The 21,614-nt window shown below is 35.7% G+C and overlaps 1 protein-coding gene across 2 annotated transcripts in view; it reads left to right on the forward strand.

Moving 5' to 3' along the window:
• Positions 1-21,614, forward strand: part of SCYL2 (SCY1 like pseudokinase 2) — a 41,847-nt gene that overhangs the window by 13,107 nt on the left and 7,126 nt on the right. The window contains exons 3-16 of one of the 2 annotated variants that reach the window (XM_064451704.1): positions 240-397; positions 5,004-5,148; positions 5,739-5,888; positions 6,470-6,691; positions 7,327-7,443; positions 9,670-9,795; positions 11,253-11,429; positions 15,156-15,278; positions 16,492-16,605; positions 17,090-17,222; positions 19,055-19,173; positions 19,814-19,914; positions 20,673-20,739; positions 20,869-20,958. In XM_064451704.1, coding sequence (XP_064307774.1) covers positions 240-397; positions 5,004-5,148; positions 5,739-5,888; positions 6,470-6,691; positions 7,327-7,443; positions 9,670-9,795; positions 11,253-11,429; positions 15,156-15,278; positions 16,492-16,605; positions 17,090-17,222; positions 19,055-19,173; positions 19,814-19,914; positions 20,673-20,739; positions 20,869-20,958 — 1,842 coding nt within the window. The remainder of the gene's footprint in view (positions 1-239; positions 398-5,003; positions 5,149-5,738; positions 5,889-6,469; positions 6,692-7,326; positions 7,444-9,669; positions 9,796-11,252; positions 11,430-15,155; positions 15,279-16,491; positions 16,606-17,089; positions 17,223-19,054; positions 19,174-19,813; positions 19,915-20,672; positions 20,740-20,868; positions 20,959-21,614) is intronic. The other variant, XM_064451715.1, reaches the window with a different exon arrangement.

Genomic DNA, 21,614 nt, shown 5'->3' on the forward strand with positions numbered 1-21,614 from the left:
AAGCTAAGGAGTGGTAGTACTTAACTCTTCAAATGTATATTCCAGAGGTTATATACAGTAACCTGTGTGATTAGGACTTGGACAAAGTAAGGACAATATGCCTATATACATTGAAATACTTATTGCATTGGTGGGATTGTACTGTTGATTCAAAATATGTGTGTGTATGTATGTAATTGTGTAGAGGATTGTTTTTTGGTCGTGTCCTATACCGAGTGAATTTTGTTGCTTATTTATAGGAAGTGGCTGTTTTTGTCTTTGATAAGAAGCTAATAGACAAGTATCAAAAATTTGAAAAGGATCAGATTATTGATTCTTTAAAACGAGGTGTTCAACAGCTAACCAGGCTTCGACACCCTCGACTACTTACTGTTCAACATCCATTGGAAGAATCCAGGTAAGCTGTAGTAAAGTTGACAATAGACTTTCTTAAAATTTGTTTTGTAATTGGTCATAAAATAACCTGGAATATTCAACACACACATCTGATGAGATTCAAGTTTACTATATTTACTCATGTGAGAATGGTGTTCACCCCACCCTCAGATTTCCCCCCCAAGCCATAGGATGCATTTCTGATGTGAATCTAGTGAATCTAAGTAATAATCTATTGCATGATCTCAGTCCAGTTACAGCTATAAGGCTGCACATGACCCTTAGAGCATGAAAATTAAGAACTCTCTTAAAAATAGTTTTCTTTCAAAAGGTTGTTCACATATTTATTCCGTTTATGAGATGTCTGTATTTAGTGCACCTGAGATTGGAGATTTTTGGTAAATTGTATGTGTTGTGTCCACATATGTGTTCAAAAGGTCCTCAAATGCCAGTTAAGGGAGACAAAATTCAATGTATTTTGTAGTGCTTGTTTGATTTGCGTAAGATTGGTCACTAGGTTCAATAATGGGTTAGTCTTATAGATTTATCGTTCAACTGCAGTGATGACAGCACACTAGAATCTAACAAATAAAATTAAGGTTTCTTGTTAAAATGGAAAGCTGATCGTGATCCTACTGAGGAAGGTCATTAAGGTTTTAGAGGTTTTTTTCCCAAGTAGTTTTTCTAAATGGTAGCCTAATTAAGATTTGTGTACATTACCTTTCAAGCTTTTACATTTTTGTTGGTCTGTTAGCCTGCATTTTTCCAAATGTACTGGCTTCTAGGAGCTGAGAATACTGTAGGAATGCTTCTTCATCTTTGTGATGCCTACTTCGGGAAAGATTTCTTGCATTAAATGACACTTGCACATTCATACACATATTTCCTCCAGTACTAAACACGTTTTGCATTAGCAAGGGCTCAAAGCTGTCATTGCTCTTATGGTTCAGTATGCCCCTCACAAAAGCCTAAGGAAGAATGAAGACAGCTCTCAATACTCTAAAACAGTAAATAAACTATTATAGGCTAAAGGGCCTAGGGTCATCTCAGTCATAGTGTATGCAAGTGAATCCTAGAGTATATTCCAGGCTTCTTCCTAAAATTGTCGCAGTATTTTGATTGACTGAGCAGCAGCATCTGTAATTATTTTTCCTTGAATTCTGTACTTCCGAAGAAAAGACTAAGATTTATACCTTGGAGTGCTAAGAAAGCTCTGGTGTTCTTCTTGTGAATTTAAGCCTTGTGAGTAAAATTAACAGTGTAGTTCTGTCAGAGTTCTCATTTATGAGTTTTAGTAATGCCGTATGCTTCGCTCCCATTGTTCTTCTTTCCATACTTGGCCTGCTCAGCTACTGGTAGAAACACCAGTAGCTCAGAACCTGTCCAAGTGCTTGATATGCCAGAAACTGATGTAACAGTTTTTGGAGGGCGTTCATAAAAGAAGAATTTGCTTAGAGAGTATTTGTGTGTGTGACCTTGTGCAAGCATGCTGTAAGATTTCTTTAGAACTGCTCATCTTTCTAGAGGGCTTATTTGTGAAGAAATCTGTCAAGGCTCCTTCTGGCAAGGCTGTACCTGGTGGTTTTTTGTCTCCAAAGTAACATACAGTTGTGTTGAACTGTTTGCAAGTCGCCCTTTATTCCTTCTTTCTGGGGCAAAGGGATACTTGGTTTGCCTGCAGACCTGAAGTAGATATAGAAAGAAAGGCCATACCTTTCTGACCCTAGTGTGTAGGTAGCTTTTCCACTATTAATATAATGTTTCTACTCCAAATTACTAGTATTCAATGTAATTATGTTTAACAAAAATATATATATTATGGTGGATAGATTTTTACATGCATTTATATAATGAATAACTATGTATTTATACTAAATATTTAATATATATACAACATATTTACTTACAGCTGGTCTTGAATTCCAGTAACAGCACAGATGAGCAGTATTATTCTATATTTAACTTGTTATTGTATCACAGGATAAAAAAGCCATATTCTAAGTTCACTCATACTGTCATTACTACACATTAAAAATAGTACTAGTGTGAAGAGTCTCAGATACTTAATTTACTAGACGTTCCATCTGTTGCAGTTTTTCCCAAAGCTTATGCATTTTTGGCCATCACTTTTATTTTTAACTTGTTTTCTTTTTATTATGTTACTCTGAATTTCGTTTTGGTATCATTCAGCTTCTTTAGCAGTTTGCTGCACTGTATGGCAGACATCAGCTTCTGTAGTATTCAGTTACTTTAATTAGATTTGCCCCATCCTTCTGTTACTCTGGTTTGGGTCCTTATTCAATTAGCTCCTAAAGTAAAAAATAAACAGCCATCTTTTTATTCCTTCAAAGTGACAGCAATCAGAGTTTATGTTATGAAAACCATTGAATAACTGTTCCCTAGCTATTTTCTGTCATCTATGCCTTAACCATATGTCGTGGTTCAGCCCCAGTTGGCAACTAAACACACCACGCAACTGCTCTCTCACTCCCCCAACCCTGTGGGATGGGGGGGAGAATTGGAAGAGCAGAAGTACACAAAACCAAACCAAAACAAACAAAAAAAACCAAACACAAAACCACCACCAAAACTTGTGGGTTGAGATAAGAACAGTTTAATAATTAAAATAATAATTAGGATAATAATGATTATGATAATAATAATGATAATATACAAAGGAAAAGGGAAAAAGGGGAAAAAAAAAAACCCCAAACCACAAACAATACAGCTGCTCACCACCCACCAACCGACACTGCTGGTCCCCGAGCCACGATTGCTGCCTGCCTCCCCCAGCCAGCTCCTCCCAGTTAACGTACTGAGCATGGCATCATATGATATGGAGTATCCCTTTGGCCAGTTTGGATCTGCTCTCTTGGCTGTGCCCCCTCCCCTCCCGGCTTCTTGTGCACCTGGCAGACCATGGGAAGCTGAAAAAGTCCTTGACTAGTACAAGCACTACCCAGCAACAACTAAAACCTCTGTGTGTTATCAACATTGTTTTCATAGTAAGTCCAAAGCAGAGCACTATGCCAGCTGCAGTGAAGAAAATTAACTCTACCCCAGCTAAAACCATGACACCATAACTAAATGTGTAAGCTCTGTGGTAAAGTTGAAGTCAGACTGAAAATAAAGGACTTTGTCTTTCTGTGCTCTGATTCTTCCTTGTGATTACCACAGAAATGAGGTTTATAGCCCTAGTTGTGTTAATAGAAACATGAAAGGGATGGCATTAACAGAATGGTAGGGAGGGAAGCAAGCAAAGAAGTTCTGTCAGGTTGGCTGACAGTTATGAATCAATGTATTTAATATTCATTTTTCCTTCAGAAAGACAGTAGATAAAACTGAAGTAAAACTAAAATCTGGATGAGTAATAAGAGGTTTGCATGTTTTGTCAGCCTTACTTTACTTCAGAGAGCAAGCTTGTTAATTGAGATACGTAAAAACTATGTGGTAGATTCATGGTGAGGCATTGTATCTTCTGTGATATTTTTAAGAAATGAACAAAAAATTAGGCTTCTGTCTTCTTGCCTGTAACTTTATTATTAAAAAATGTATCTTTATTACTGTTAACTCAGTCTCACTTTTCTGTGTTCATACTGGTGCTGTATTTAGTGGTCTCATGAATTATTCATCCTTCAACCAGGCATGTGTGCTACCATTCATGTAATGCTTTCTCCAAAAAATCATTGAAACGATTAAGAAGTGAGGTGCAATGACTGTCCAGGGCCTCCAGTGCTATGCAGACCAGTATGAAGAATGTGGATATAGAGAATGACTGTGTCTATGTTACATGAAGTTTGTGAAACTGAGACGCATTATTTTCAGGACTTAGACATTTGAAATTTTGAAGCACAGTGTTACAACCAGTAATTTCATAGAACTGTAGAATCATTTAGGTTGGAAAAGATCATCAAGGTCATCATGTCTAACTGTAAACCTAACATGGCCAAGTCTACCCCTGAACCATGCCCTGAAGCACCACATCTACACAACTTTTAAATACGTGCAGGGATGGTGATGCAACCACTTCCCTGGGCAGGAAGAGTGGCTGGAGAGCTGCCTGGCAGAAAAGGACCTGGGGGTGTTGGTCGACAGCCAGCTGAATATGAGCGGGCAGTGCGCCCAGGTGGCCAAGAAGGCCAAGAACATCCGGGCTTGTATCAGGAATAGTGTGGCCAGCAGGAGTAGGGAAGTGACTGTCCCTTTGTATTAGGCTCTGGTGGTGAGGCCGCAGCTCGAGCACTGTGTTCAGTTTTGGGCCCCTCACTGCAAGAAAGCCATTGAGGTGCTGGAGCGTACGCGCAGAAGTTTGCTTCATCTGTGCTTTTCAAACACTGTTAACACAAAAATGCATAAGCAAGACCTGTTAGTGATGTATGTGACTGTTAGAGAATAAAGTAATTTAAGCTGATTTCTATATTCAAATATTTTTGAATACTTCAGATATATAAATATTTCCTTCTAGTATAATATTACTTATAATGATTCAAAACCTGAACTATACCATATTTTTGGGTAACACCAAGTGTTCTGGTAATGTATAATATGATGTCTGTATGGTTCTTTATTTGCAGTTGAGAGTTTTTAGATTTATTTACAAGAAATGTTTTTATGTATTTCCTCTATAGAGATTGCTTGGCATTTTGTACAGAACCAGTCTGTGCAAGTTTAGCTAACGTTCTTGGCAGCTGGGACAACCTACCTTCTCCGTTACCATCTGACATTAAAGAATACAAACTTTATGATGTGGAGACTAAATATGGTTTGCTTCAGGTATGACACGGGTTGTCCTTAAAATTTTCATGTGCTTTTAGTATTGATGATTATGAAGTTTGTAAGCTGCCAAAGTTTTGTGTTCCTATAGTAAATCAAATAATTGGGAAGTGAGAGACGATAGTGCCCTGTCACTGTAAGTATAAGAGAGGATGAGGACTGGAGGCCTAAGTTGCTACTGTTTTTGCTTATTCTGACATGGAAAATACAAAATTGAGTGAATTTTTATTTTCCATATAGACGTCTGTGCTACAGCTCTCTTTTCCATATGTAAATCTTTTCTGTCCCTTCTGTGGAGGAACAGTAGCTCCCAGGTTTTATTTGGTGAATACGTTGATCAACTTTGAAAACCATTTTTGTTCTTATGCTGTGATAGTTAATCGGCATTAGTAATTTCATCTGCTGGTTGCCCATCTGTGTTTAATTTCCTTCATACATGATTTTTAAGACTTAGCCTAAAATAGTGCTGAAAAATTGTTTCTTAGTTAACTTATCAGTTTAACTGTGACCTCAAGAACAGAATTTTTGTAAATGTCTTACAGGATATTTGGGGAAATATTTAACCTGAAATAATGATCTTTTATTAACAGGTTTCTGAAGGCTTGTCATTTTTGCATAGCAGTGTGAAAATGGTCCATGGAAATATTACTCCTGAAAATATAATTTTGAATAAGAGTGGCGCATGGAAAATTATGGGCTTCGATTTTTGTATCCAGTCAACAAATCCATCTGAACAGGAGGTAATAGATCTTTATCGTCATTAAATTTCAAATTCAGATCTTTGAACCCAGTTTCATGACCTTGCATTTCAGTACAGAAGAATTTATTTAATATTCCTCTATATTTTGTTGGAGGGAAGTTTGACCATACGGCACAAGTCTGGATTGAAGTGATGCCTTTGGTCATTGCAGAAGAAGAGCCAGAGTCAAAATAAACCAGTGATGGATTCAGAGGCTGAAGCCTGTGCCACTTCTGCTCACCTGCATGTTGGATGACATGCAAAGCTACCTAATTTGTCTATTACATCCACTCAGTGCCTGGTTGCTACCTCCTAAGATGAATTTCCATCATAGCTCATGTTTCCCTCTTACAGCAGTGCTTTGATTTTATATTACAGTTCCCAGTTATGTTAGAACTTAACTGCATCAGCTAATCATGCTAAGTTACAGACATAGATTCTTAACAGTTTTGCTTTACTCTGTTTCTGTTTCATTTGTAATTGAATTTCAGTGGATGAATTATTTTTTGCTGCTACAGTTTCTCATTTAAAATGTTCTTTGAAAATCCCTAATGAATGTACTTTCATTTACTTCCCTTCTAGCCAAAGTTCCCTTGCAAAGAATGGGATCCAAACTTGCCATCCTTGTGTCTTCCAAATCCTGAATATCTGGCACCAGAATATATTCTCTCTGTGAGCTGTGAGACAGCCAGTGATATGTACTCTCTAGGAGCTGTTATGTATGCAGTGTTCAACAAAGGGAAACCAATTTTTGAGGTCAACAAGCAGGATATTTATAAAAGCTTTAGTAGACAGCTGGATCAGGTATTTGTTCTATTAGTGACTGCTATTTATTGATTTTCATTTTTTAAAAGTTACTGCTTTACAATAGATTTAAATACTTAAAACACAATACCAGTGCTCCAATATAAACAGTCTGATAATGGTATCTTACTTTGCATGCTATCTTTATAACAAGTTGAATTGGTATGGCCTTAGCTATTGGGTATTTCACATTTTTTGTGGACTACGAATATTAACAGAAGACAGTTACCTGAATGAGCTGACATAATGTACACTTGTATGCAAGTTTCCTCTGTCGTAACTTCTTCAGGTGCCCATTGCCTTAGTTGTGTGACTGTATTTTAATGCGTGTAGACAACACTGCAGATAATAACATGTACCTGTTTGAAAAATACTGGGTTTGTGTTCTCTGATAACCTGAACACGATGAGAAGCTGGAAATAGGGGAATGTAACCTGAAGCAGGTAGGCTGTTGGGAGACAGAAAGAAGACTATGAGGGATCAGAAGCAAATGGGTTATAAAAGGGGAGAAGGGAGGGATATCAAAGGTGTGGGTGGAGAAACCATCAAGAGGACATAGTCCTGTTGTATATTGGAAATAGTTATATGGAGGATTTTCTGACTTCATGGTGCATGTGTTTAAATTACTTATGCAGCTAAGCCGTTTAAGCTCCAGTACTCTTCAGAATATACCGGAGGAGGTGCGTGAACATGTAAAGCTACTCTTAAATGTAGCTCCAGCAGTCAGACCAGATGCAGATCAAATGACTAAGGTCAGTTCATGGAAAATACAGTAGCTGTAGGAAATAGGGAAACTAGTGTTTGATGTGTAGAAATAATAGACCTATTTTGAAGTGTTTTCCTGTTAATCATTTTATTTGAAATGTTAAATATTTTTAAACTATTTTGGAAATCATTATGTTAGTTGATGCCAAAAGTTGTCCTTATGCTGACCTTTATTAATATGGAAGTGGGTGCTGAGACAGGATTTAGAATAATCATTCAATGCAACACTATTTTGTTGCTTTCCCATACAGTTGTAAGTATTTTCTACGCTATGTTTTTATACAATTCAGTCTTTAAAACTGTATTAGAAGGATTTTAAAGCCAAAAATGATAAAGGACAATAAACGTGATTAACTTTTGGCTTATGATTTTCGGTGTATTCTTAAATATGCAGCAGAATAGCTTAAAATATAGTTGAGCTTACTTGCCATAATAAAGCAAAATTTAATTGTAAGTTGGATAATTTAAGTTTTAACTTTACAAACTCTTCCTCCACTTTCCTATCTGAAAGTAGAAGTTAAAAGCATGTTTCTTTGTCTTATACCCTGTTTTCTCACACCTGATACTTTTAGGTTCCTGCTTATAGATTTGCTTAGCTAAGCAATTTTTTCTTTCTTGTCATATAAAAAGATTGTATGCAGAGAGAGAAATCAGTGTCTTAACAGGTGGAAGAAATAGTGAGTGAAGAAGGGAGGGGGAACAGGTAATGGTTCTGCCAACATACATGCTGAAAGATGGGAAGTGAGGAAATTGGCAAGTATTACTATCAACTCACTTGTCTGCAGGACTACAGCAAACAAATCTGTAAATGGTTGTATTGAGCTGTATGGTTTTATAAAGATGTTAAATCTCTTTTACCACGTCTGCACCGTAGACTGAGTTGTAGGGTAGAGATACTAGAGCTTTAGTACTACAAGCAGTTTGCTATGGCCAGCACGACATGAGCTAAAAGGGAGCTTGAAATGGGCAAGTTTAACTAGTTTGTGTTAACTGGTGTAAAATTCCACAATCACATACATTTTGGTGTGTGATCTAGAAGACAGACTTTAAGTCCACAGTGCAGACTAGCTTGAATTCTCTGCTGATAGGTTCTTTTCTTCTGTATTGCCCTACTCCAACCTGTGTTTCTGATCCTTTTTGTCTTTACTACCCTATTATTATTGGCTTCTCTTTCTGCCTTACGACAGAGCTTCTTTAAACATTTTTACAGCCTTTCTTTTTGCACAAATTTTTAAACTGAAAACAAGTGTCTAAACAGTCTGAGAGGCCATGCTTTGTCTTTAATTGCTGCGAGCCTGTGGTTTGATATATCCCTCCCTAAAACTGAGGACTAGCAGAAGGGAAGAATCTTATCCATGCAGGTTTTTGAACTCAGAACTTTTTATTCCAGTCTGTGTAGGTCTGGGATAGACACTCTTCTACTCTTTTCATCCATCCGTTAACTGAAAGCCTAGTATTTGGAGTTGGATTTTTATATAAACAACCTTGTTATCCCCATGCATTTTTATCAATCTTTCATTAACGATGAAGCAGGTCTATCAGTATTAATATGATATACAATGGCTATAGCTGAACCCCACTGGTATTCTGTTGGTGCCATCTTTATAAGCCCAGTCTATGTATATACATTGTTACACAGTACTTAAGAAGGCCTGTGCCCTCTTTGCTGAAGTCATGCAAACATGGGAGATCATGTGAGAACTGACAGTGGACAGAATTTACAAGTGGGTCTGAATATTGGAGAGAAATTTATATAAACAAGCATTTATATGCAATAAATGTTTAATGATTCATTGTAAGTTTCCAGGGGAGGTAGCCAGATCTGAATGGCCTAGTAGCTAATCCTTTGTTGTAATATTAAATAGCGTAATTATTCCTAGGAGGACTTTTAATCAAGTTTTTTACTTTTCATTCCATTTTTTTGTAGGCAAAACATTGTTTCATATACAACAAGGTAACCTAGATGCACATAATATGCATGAGTTTCTTTAAAATGCTGGGGAAAATCCATCTTAATAATCATCCTTTATCTGTGAATATTATACTACTTAGTATGTAAAAATGTACTTTTCTAATCGTTAGTTGCAGGCACATCGTTATAGAGCTTTACTATAGTACATTGGAAAGTTAAATAGATGATTATATTTTGGAATCTTTGTAACAGTGTCAATGTTGTCTCCCTCCAGATCACAAGCTTTTAATCTTATTTTTAGATACCATTCTTTGATGATGTAGGAGCAATGACGCTTCAGTATTTTGATTCGTTATTTCAAAGGGATAACCTTCAGAAATCACAGTTTTTTAAAGGGCTACCAAAGGTTCTGCCAAAACTACCTAAGGTATGTCTGTATGATGTCTTGAAATAGTGAATTTAAAAATATGTGACCGTTTATTAACATTCTGATTCTTGGAATGCTGGACTTCATGGAGCACTGTACCATTAAAAAGTTGCCATGAGACTGTCAGAATAGTAGGAAAGAAGGGGAGATAGAAAATAGTTGGTGTGGATTACTCCTCATCTGTCAATAATTCTTTAAATGGAAAACACAGATTGTGCTATCAGTATGTTTAAGGAATCATCATTTGCATGTCCTTTTGTAGTTCATCCCACTTTGAGAGTTGTCTTCTCTCCACCTACAAGGCTTTCCCTTGTTTCCAGATGTTATCATAGCCCTTTGAAGTCATCTTGCCACCTTTTCTCCCAATAAAATTGCTTCAGGTTTTTTCATAACAAGGCAGTACTTTAATGTTGAATGATGCAAAGCTTCCTTCCCTCAACAGACTAAGTGCTTTCTTGTGCTAGCAGGGCCCAGAAACCTCAAAGGCAAATGTCTGTCATTACAGATTTCTTCTCTGTACTGTTAGACACTGTGTCTAGACTGACTCCTTTTCCTTTTGTGGTATTCCTTAATTTATATAAGGCATAATGCTTATGTGGTAGAAAAATACTTTTAGTTTAATACATAATAGAATAACTGAGCTTCTCAACCATTGCATTAAATTTCTTTATTTTTAATTCTGCTTTGAACTGCACAGTGCAAAAGTCAGACTTCATGTTTAATACTCTTGTCTTATTAATTCATTAGTTTTTTCCTTTGATCAGAATCATTGACGCTTTGAATTTGGAAATAGATGGGTTGTATTTCACCTAACTCTACACAGTCACTGACTGACATGATCATCTTTAAGGCATTAATTTTTTTTTCTGTCATTCATTTTTTTTTTCTGTCTTGAAAGTATATTTTATGAGGGAAGGGGCTGTGCCCTTGAACTGTGTGTTTCTCTTTATTGACTTTAAAAGCTCTGCAGTAGACATCCACAGTGTAAATACCTATTTCGCCAGTATTCCCTTTTAGGGAATGTGCCTGGAGTTTTACTGGGAGGTATTAGGATTATGTGTTTGTTCAGTGAGTGATGGGGTACTGAAAAACTGATCATTTTGGGGGGTTGATAGGGTCTTTTTGGGGTCTTTTTTAAGAAAGCGTATAGAATAAGGTTTTCATAATTCATGTGTGTGGCTGAGTCCTATTTTCTGTACAGTTAGTTGCTTTTTGTTGACCTTCACAGTTGTTATAGTCTCCAGTTATGTTTTGAGTGCAAACAGAGAAAGAAAAGTAAGCAAAGTAATACAATGTAAATTAGCTACAGTATACTGTGAAAATAAGAGTTCAAAACTGAAAATTCTCTGTCTGCTTTTTTGTAAATATCAAGTTAATGCAAAAGCTGTTGAGCTGGAACAATAGTAACTTATTGCAACGCAGTACAATGTGATGTGTGCTTGTTTCTTTTCTTTCAGCGTGTTATAATTCAGCGAATTTTGCCTTGCTTGACTTCTGAATTTGTGAATCCTGATATGGTACCCTTTGTCTTGCCTAACGTTCTCCTAATTGCTGAGGAATGCACCAAAGAAGAATATATCAGGCTCATTCTGCCTGATCTTGGTCCTGTTTTTAAGCAGCAAGAACCAATCCAGGTATGTGAATATTGTTCAGATTATAATGTTTCTCTTTGGTGTTTTTTCCCCTGAAAAATAACTAATTGTTCTATTTCCCTTTTCCAGCTTCACACAGATTGCCCAGCCTGCTCTGTAGTTGTCCAGGCAGTCAGTCTTGATTCATATGAAACAGATTTTTTCTAGGAAACTCACAAAGCCTCTACCCCTGCTTTTTTAGATGGGTTTTCTGAGGGCATATTTGCATTTATAGATGAAATTAGATTAGCAAAATAGGAAATATTTAATTTACCACTTGATTCTTATTTTGGTTGGTTGTAGAAGGTATGTTTGTAAGCATTTTATCACTTATCTAGCCAGTCTGAGCAGGGTTGTACAGTACAATATTTGCACTTATTCTACAAGTAACTGAACATATAATTTTTTTTTCTTGTATCCAGATTGCTGACACTGGGATCATGGGGTACAAAAGTTGTAACTTTGACACTCTCTTAGAAGTGCTGTTTTTTGATAATAATAAAACAGTGGTTTATTTGAGGGCTGTGCACAATTTGTGAAATTTGTTTCATTTCATTTGACAAATGTATTGTGTAAGTAAAATACACTTTTTTCTGTTCTTTACATGCATAAAAGTAGTAAGACATTATCATTACTGTAAAGGAGCAAAATATTTGCATCCTTTTGTCAACACCAGGTGCATGATGATTCCTGAGAACTCTGTCACTGAGTTAGGCATTGTGCCTCCACAGATAAAAGGCAGCTACACATTCCTTCTAGCTCACCTTATTTTACTGCTGGATGCTATTATTTCTGTGCAGAACACTTAAGGGGCTAGATAAACATGGGAACGAACAAGTAGACCTTTTATTTCCAGGTTTCAGAAAACCAGATCAGAGAACTTTCATTATGCTGGGGAGGGAGGAAAGGGGGCAGTTGTGTAACTGAGAATACCTCAGAAAATTAGAACTACTTAATGCTGTTTACTTTTGGTACACTGAGGCTTTATGTTAGCTTTCTTGCTGTCTTGAAAAAGTTAAACATCTAACTGACTGAAAGCCAGTGAACACCGTATTTGTGCTGTTTCATCTTAAAAGGTGACACTGTGTTTTGCTACCTTTAACATCAGATTTGTAAGACAGTCCTCACAGCAAAAAGTTTGTCTAAAATTATATCTAGAGCATAATGGATGCAAAACTGTTGGTTTTGGTTTTTTTTCTTGAGAAATGAGGGAACCAAAATACAGACTCGGGGTCAGCTCATAAAGAGTGAGCTTTGTGTATCTTTCTAGATCCTATATATTAAATTCTTATGTTGACATTTTTAATGCATGCTAAACATTAGATGGCGTATTCCATTATCATTTCTGTGGTCTTTCTAGTACGGCAAAGTTTGTATAAGTAATCTAGGACAAGTTTTCAATGTTAATATATCAGGAATTCAGGGAAAAAATATAAAGGTTCAGAGAGCAGGGGACAGAATTCCAGTCTGACTGTCTTTGTGCAAGGCAAAAATGTCCAGTTCCTGTGTGTCTGTACCTCATGGAGAGGGGTGGATGGGGAAGGTGCCAGTGTTTCTTCGAAATGCTCTCAAGATGTTTTAGATTTGTACGAGGGGCCTGTTGCTTGGCTTTCATAGGATATTTGAGTTAGGAAGTGAATGTATCATAGGGAAGCTGCTGTAATTCAGCATGAAGAAATTGTTATCCAGTGCTCATAATGCCTTTGTATGAGGGAATTTATAATATGAAAATGGAATATTTAGTTAAACTACTGATTCATATCGTACTCTTGGAGTTAGCATGGAGTAACAGGGTGCTGTAAATTCACATCCTAGCTTACTCTGGCGTAGCTTCCCAGTGTAGACAAACTCTTAATTTCTATCTAGGGGAATCCACAGAGAGTTAGGTGATGTGCTGTAAATTCATATTCTGTTTCAGTACACCAAAGTGTACGCCGACAAGTGCTGGGCTCTTTATTAATGAATGAAGCACATCTTCAGCATTATTGTTTAGAGTGCAACTGCTCTGCGTACTTTTTAGATGGTGTGTGTGAATCTGTAACGTCTTAGTTTCTACTTAAATAAGAAGTATAAGAACATGATCCTTGAAAGGTAAAAATAAAATGGGTTCTTTGGAGCAGCATGAACTACATTCTAGTTAAAGATGGGTAGAGAAAGATATAAAAAATGATTCAGCTTTATGTTGTCTTACTTGAAAAGCATTGACAGCCAGTGAATTGCTTCTGTGAAATGTAAATGACTATATAGTACAATGTTTAACTTAAAAGCAGTCTGTTATATGTTCAAACATCTGGTTCTTATTTTAAAGGAGCTTTTCTAGTTACTAAATAACAGGTTTCATTCATGTCCATTTCAAATTTGCAAAAACAAATGATCCTTCTCCAAAACTATACATTTAACTAGAAACTGTTGTGCCACAGTATTACAGGGTTGCTACACAAGAGACGAAAAGCATTATGAGCTGTAGTAGGTTTCAAAAAGCCAAGTTTAGGACAAATAAAAATTCCTTATTCAAGAATAATTACAAAGACTAACTTTAAAACTGATCTGGTCCGTCTTGCCCTAGTTCTTCCAGATGTAGGGATATTGCATCAGAATCAACGTTCATGGAATGAATATATGAGTTTGTGTGTGTATGTGTACAGTTATATTATAAAATTATACAATGAGAAAACACACATTAGCTGCTGTTTAAAATAATTTCTTTTTTTTCCCCTGTAAAGGAAAGCAAATGAAAGGAAGAAACTTGTAACCTTTTTGGTTTCTTGGTACACTTGTATTTCTACACTCTGATGCTTCTATTTATTTGACATACAAGCACTGATTGCTATGTATTTTTAGACTTAAAAATTGAAATCTCTTCCTCCTGTGAAATACTTGGCTTTTTATTATTAATGTGATTCCATTCACCACAATTTATCCATCTAGTCTAACCCGTTTTCTAAAAGGAGTCTAGATACCAATGCATAGTCAATGTCAACTGTAGCAAGTTGTCTCACCTATCTGAGATGAGACATGACTCTTAAGAGTTACGTAGCTCTTTGTATTGGAGACTGAGCCTGGATGAGTGGCTTAGAATAGCAGCTAACTTTTAGATGGCTATGCCTAAGCAAGGTGAATCCCACTATGTGCTATTCTAGTGTTGCTTTTTAGGTTAAAGTAATGTGAAAATTTTTTTTGTTTGGGATTTTTCATTTTATGATATACAATTTCCATGTGAAATAGAATAAATGTATTTTGTGTCCGTTTAGTAGCTGCAATATTCTTTTCGCTGTGTCCCATATTTTCATTCTAGATACAGCTTTTATATGTGGAGTTGTGATCAAATGCTTTGAGGACAGCATATGAGCCACAGTTTTTTGACAGTTTAGCTTTTTCAGCAGTCGCGTGTATAAAGATTTTTCTGTGGGTGGATTTTAACAAAAGACCATGTTGTAAACAGAAACAAGAACTCCTTCCTTAGCCATTATGATTTCTTATTTCAGAAGGATTAGTCTAGAACGTGCACATTCTGTTTAAGTTGTATTTGCTGTTTTTAAAATGCAATAATATGTCAAAGTGTTTTTTGTCTTCCATGCCTTCAGGCAAGCAACATGGTAAGTGATCACATTTACTGAGTTACAAGAAAACTTCTGAAGTTTTTATGATATGATACAACACACTTTAAATTGTGAGCATCTGTTTCTGGAGTTAAAACTTTTGGCTTCTGAATTGTCCTTCTTTTAATAGATCTTGTTGATCTTCCTGCAAAAAATGGACTTGCTTCTAACCAAAACTCCACCAGATGAAATAAAGAACAGTGTTCTACCAATGGTTTACAGAGCCTTGGAAGCACCTTCAATTCAGATCCAGGTATAGTAACTGCAGCCTTTATTTAAAATAATTTTTTATTGATGAGCCAACTTTTTGTATACTCATGTGTGTGTTTACTTGAAAAAAATGATAAAGCTTTGTAATATCCCTGAATGGTGAGAGATTGATGTTTTGTTAAAGAAAATCTGTTTTAGTGAAGTAAAACTTAGTTCCCTTATTTTCCAGGGAGTAACCAGTTGACTGTTGTTCTAGTGCTCTTAACCATAGCAAAAAGTAGGATGTGCATTTATACTACATTGCCTGTGCAGCAAAAACTACGCAGGCATGTATGCTCTTACCAGTCAATGAGAGGTGGCTTATTCTGAGGTGGTAAGAACATGTGTGCTGACAGTTACCTTGGAAGACCTGATTTGCTGTGAGATCATACTGATATGCCTTCTGGTGACATTTTTATGTATCTGTGTTTTAATTTTTTCTCTTTATGCTTTCTCTACCTTTCTAAGTTTCTTTTTTTCTAAATCATTCTTCTACTGGAATTAACTTCCAGTTATCCAAAGGCATTCAGGAGTGGGAGGGGGATAAACAAACAGAATATTTCTTAAAGAAGGATTTGGATAATCAGATGTGACTTTTACCTTTGCAAAGCCTTTGTAATATTATGGAGAAAGGTTTTTGTTCTAAATACCTGGTGTGAGTTTTTTGTCAGTATCAGGAGTTTGGGTACTCAGGGATTTACTTGCAACATATACTTAATATTGCTGTCTGATTTTTTGAGATTGGGCTGAAATAGGTTCTGGTTTTTTCTCTGCTGCTTAAGTATGTTTAGTCTTGATATACTCTTTCATCTTTCAGCGTATTGTGCTGCTGCAGTGTTGTTGATAGCACTCATTCAGATTTGCTTGACTTATGTAGGAAAATGTTACAGCTTGATGTAATACAAGGATTTTTATATAAAGGTGTTTCCTGAAAATGCAAGATATTCTTGCTATCCCAGTATTTTATAATAAAATTTATGAATACTCTTTTTGAAATCTATATACATGTCATGATGCTTTATTACTCTAGCTATTTTTAAGTGAGTCTGATAGGTTAAGGTCAGCTTAGTTGAACATGATATTTCCTTAAATATTTCCTTAAAAGGAAAGTTTAAAAAGATATTTTAAACTAATTTTGATCTTGAGTAATATTAGTACTAATTTTATAATAAACATGCATGCATCTCTTTAAACTTATGCAGATTTTTTTTTTATAGGAGCTATGCCTAAACATAATTCCCACATTTGCCAATTTAATAGATTACCCATCAATGAAAAATTCATTAATTCCAAGAATTAAAAACGCGTGTTTGCAAACCTCTTCTCTTGCTGTAAGTATCCTAATAATTTTATTTAGCAGTCCTCAGAAAATGTTGTTACCTTTAATTACTTTGGGTTTTTTGCTGTTGTGTCTTTAAAGAAAAGCCCATGAGTGTGCTCTGATTTATTCTGAGATTTTTGGTTCTTACTTTTTACAAATATGAAAGCACTGTTTACTTTTTTTACTCTAAGAATTTTTAGAGTTGTTAACAACTTACTGTGTTAAGAATAAGATAGAAATTGTTGAAGTGTTTTCCACAATAAATATGTTAACAGTGTTTGTCATGCAGAAAAGGCCAGGGTCTGTGAGCAGTGTGTAACTATATGTATTTTCCTTTCATGACACAAAACTTTTTTTTTAACTTGTCTGGAATATTCAGGTGTAAGGTTGTAGTTTCAGTAGCACCTGTTTCCTTCTGAGTTTTGTAAGTTGTTTTTTTTTTCCTTAGGCAAAAATATAGTAAAGCTTTTTTTAATTCTTATCATACTTCACAGGTCCGGGTAAACTCACTAGTGTGCTTAGGCAAGATTTTGGAGTACTTGGATAAATGGTTTGTGCTTGATGATATTTTACCTTTTCTACAACAAATTCCATCCAAGGAACCTGCAGTGCTGATGGGAATTTTAGGTAGTTAATACTTTCAACTTTCTCCTTTTTTGTGTTTTGATGTTGTAAATCTGAAAGCTTTCTGAGTTATCATTGACAATGTTTGCATAGTGTATTGCTAAAATGACTATTAAAAACTTCCTGTCTTTGGCTCTTAAGTATGCCCCTCTTCAGTTACTTTATATATTGCTGGTACTTCCGAACACTAGTCCATATATTTGTGGTCTTCAAGGCCCAATGCATTTCTGAGAACTCATTGCAGTTCTTGGGCTGTGACACTTTCATGGACTGCATGGTCCACGCAGCCAAAAAGGCTGTTTTCCTCAGAAGAGTATACAATCTGCCTTCTTTCAGATGCCTGAGCACCTTGCTGGAGCTTTTAAGATGTTACTGTTGCCTTCTCTTACCATTCTTGCATGTCAGATGCTATAAAGGATTGTCTGCAAACCTACTACTCTTCACCACAGGTTGTGTTAGACTAATTTTGTTGGACATTTTAAGAAAACATGGCTGCCTTTGCCCTGAAATGAAGCATAGTCTGGGTGAGGTTTCACAAAACAGCTAACAAAACCTAAGGACCTGATTTGTCTGCAGTGGGAGGCCTCACTCCCAGTTGTGCTTTCCTAGTGCCACTCTGGTGCTTGCCTAACTTCAGGATGTGTGATTTTAACAACTTGAATGGGCTCAAGGAGACAAGAAGACCAGAGTCACTGCCAAGAAAGAGGTTGGACTGCATGACCAGTCTGGAAGACAGTGACCATTTTTCTTATTGGCAATGAAGTAGTAGACAGAAGGCCATTTGTAACAAGCCGAGCTGTACTGGTAGCAGCACTCATTAAACACTGTAATAATATGTGATAGTAGCATTATTTTGATTTGCTCAAAATTAGCAAGAGGGCATCTATCAGTACTAATTTCAAGATGCCTCTTTCCTTTAATCCATGCAGCTCTGACTTGTATTTGCTGTCTGAGAGTGAAGAACAGTGTATCTTTTACCTTAGGTGCATTCTGAATTCTATTTGGATATTCTAGTGGATAAGTGAACCCTAGTTTGGAAATGATGGGCTGAAATCAATTTTATATACTTGGGTTCTCCTTTTTTCCGGAATTATAATACCTTCCATCTTGTGCGTAATATCTTCTTTGGCCAGCTGACAGCTCTGTTCTAATACTAACCACAGAAAGTGAGGAAAGCTTGTTCTTTTATGCTAGCACGTTCTGTGTTTGACACCAGAGGTGGACTATTTAAGTGGAGGAATCCTCCTGTGCGAAACACTATAGAACTTCTTGGATTAACATTGGATCCGTCGTGCCTGCCAGTATTCTTTTTTCAGTGATTTTAGAACAGATAAAGACTATGCTTGATTTCTGATCCTGTGCATAACACAGCCCCAAACTTTAGGTAAGAATCTTTGTAAAATGCTATCAGAGACCACTGTGGTAGTTGCTCCTAGGTGCTTCAGTATGCCAGGAGAGAACACATCCTTAGTTATCACAGCTTAATTTCTCAGTGGGAGTTTGTCAGTTTGTGGTAACTCAGTTGCACATGATCTGTTCAAAAATGCAAATTCTTGGGTAGTTGACCAGGGCAATGCATTGCCTAATATCAGGTTTCATAGCTGCAAAGTATTACTTTGGACCACCTCTTGTTCTGAACTTTGGGAGAGCCTTTTGCTATAATATGGTTTTTTGTGGATGAGTACTTAGCTTTTATGATTCTATTGATCATGTTTGTCCCTGTTTGCACACAGAGCCAATATATGTTCAGATGGTCGATACATACAGAGAGTGCTGCTTTGTTCCCATTGCTTGCTAAACTTAACAATTTTTGCTATTTTGATGTTGTATGTCAGGTATTTACAAATGTACATTTACTCATAAGAAGTTGGGAATTACCAAAGAACAGCTTGCAGGAAAAGTATTGCCCCATCTGATTCCTCTTAGTATTGAGAACAATCTTAATCTCAATCAGGTAGGAACATGACTGTGTTGCACGCTTTTAGACTAGATTTAAACTGTTGTCAGAGAAAAATTCATGCATTGCTATATGTCTATCTCTGTTGTAAAAGCAAACAAACAAAACCAAAACACTTTCCACTGTTATTGTATTTGCATGTTTAAAGCTTGTTATTTTTCAGTGGATTTAACTGATCCAGTATAAAATTTCAAAATTAATACTGTCACCTTCCAAATATCCTGTAAAAGCAGTTGGCTACTAACATAATTACAATTCAGATTAAAAGCTGAAGTACAATCTTAATGTTTCTTCCCTTGCTCTTGTTTGTTAATGTTGCAGATAATGTAGAAGTGCCGTCATAGGATTTTTTTGAAAATTAATCTGGTAATATTAATCTGTGGGGGTTTTTGTGGGGGTTGCCCCACTTTTTTTTTTTCTTTTAAAAAATTATATATATTTTTCACTGTTTCAGTATGCACTCTGCTTGTAGTTGGGTACCTAGTGGAAGATAGTGAAGGTGGATTATAAATTATTTTAAAATCTGCACTTTATCTGACATTGTATATTGTAAGTTTTATATGGGATATTACCTTTTAAGTTATATGTGTCTGAAATCTATCAGTGCAAAATCCAAACTTGTCTGTTTCTTTTCCAGTTCAATTCTTTTATTTGTGTTATAAAAGATATGCTTAATAGATTGGAGGCAGAGCACAAAACAAAGCTTGAGCAACTTCATGTCATGCAAGAGCAACAGAAGTAAGTGTTTATTTACGTGTGTATTAGAGAAGGAACAAATGAGCAGAGATAATTTTCAGTTAATTTTGTAGCCAATGTGAGAAAATTCTAGTCATACCAATGAAAAAATCTAGGTAATTCTTACTTCAGTAGTTGAGAATTACCTCAAATAAGCACAGTTGTCACCAAAGTCTTATTAGTCCTAGAATGATGATAATATTGTGATTTCAATGGTTTTATAGAGTAAAATCCTTTAGTTTTATACAGTTCAGTCACAGTTTATTTTGAGTCAATAATTTTTAATTAATTTATTAAATGTAAAAGTTAATACTGAGCTACACTAGTACAGTTTATATCTTGCTTCTGTATGCTAAGATGCTTTTCTGTAGTCGTTGAAAGCATAAACCATACTGGAGAAACATAAACATTGCAGCCTTTTAGAAGGTGGTGGTATTTGAAAATATTTAGAATTATTGTGTGGAGTCTGATACGAGGTGAGATTTCTGAGTCAAATTAACTTGGACTACCCAAACTCCATGTTGTCCCCTTCAAAAGGAGGAACTAAGACCATGTGAAATGATCATTAGGAAACCTTTACAATTTAGAATATTAACATTTTCCAATATTCTACAGTCATTCTATAAAAATAGCAGTGCTCTCATAATGCGGGTTTTTTTGTATTATTTAAATGCAGAAGAACAATCTGTGTTGCTGAATTGATGTTGTGAATATGACTGTGAAGTTATCGTTTTGTAATATGTATGCTCTGCACTATATAGGTCTTTGGATATAGCTAACCAAATGAGTGTGTCTGAAGAGCCAAGATCTAGTAGTACAAGTAACCAGGTAAGCAACAGTATTTTACTGCGTTGCTTGCACATAGAAATTTGAAATTTAAAATTACTTAATCAACATTTATATTACCTTAAATTATAACATTTCAAATAACTAAGTTTTGCTTTTGAACTTAAACAGATTGACAAGGTATTTAATACTAGTGGAACTGACCTTCTAACTGGTGGATCTGAGAGTAAAGAGAATGAGATGTCATCAAAACAGAAAAAGGTGTGTTTTAATTTGTTTTGGAATCCTGTTACATCCATTGGTCTAAAACAAGGCTGATACAGTTGCATAAAAAGAGTATGTGTAAATATTTGTTGTATTTAAAGCTTTACAAGAAAAACTAACTGCTTTTGTGTAGCACAGCACCATACGTCGTCACATGTGAAGGCCCACTGAAAAATGTTCAAATCATATCCTTGAAAATATCTTTGAACAAAGTAGGCAGCAATTAGGATGATAAATTTTTGGTCCTTTTCTTTCTCCTTAATTATAGATTTCAATGAAGCTGAAACTTCAGCAGTGGATTTAGATAGGAAAATCAAAATAGGTAACTTTATGATAAAATTACAAATTGAGATGAAAATAAAATGTAGAATTTCATGTAGTGTCAGAGACTAACATCTACTGTACAATTCAAAGTTAAGTGAAAATGAACAGTCAATATGGGGATAAATACAAGAAGCAAAGCAGCAGCATGACATGACTTAGACTATTAACTATAAACTATAGTAAAACACTTTTCATGCTGTTAATGAAGTAAATGGGTCTCCAGAATCTAGTCACTTTATCATTTTAATTTCTAGTTATCTGAACCCTCTCACTAATTTTGGACTGCGGGGAATGATTTTGGTTTTATCCTTTGTCATTAACAAAAGTAG

This window comes from Phalacrocorax carbo, chromosome 1 (genome assembly GCF_963921805.1).
Source record: "Phalacrocorax carbo chromosome 1, bPhaCar2.1, whole genome shotgun sequence".
Lineage (NCBI taxonomy): Eukaryota > Metazoa > Chordata > Aves > Suliformes > Phalacrocoracidae > Phalacrocorax > Phalacrocorax carbo.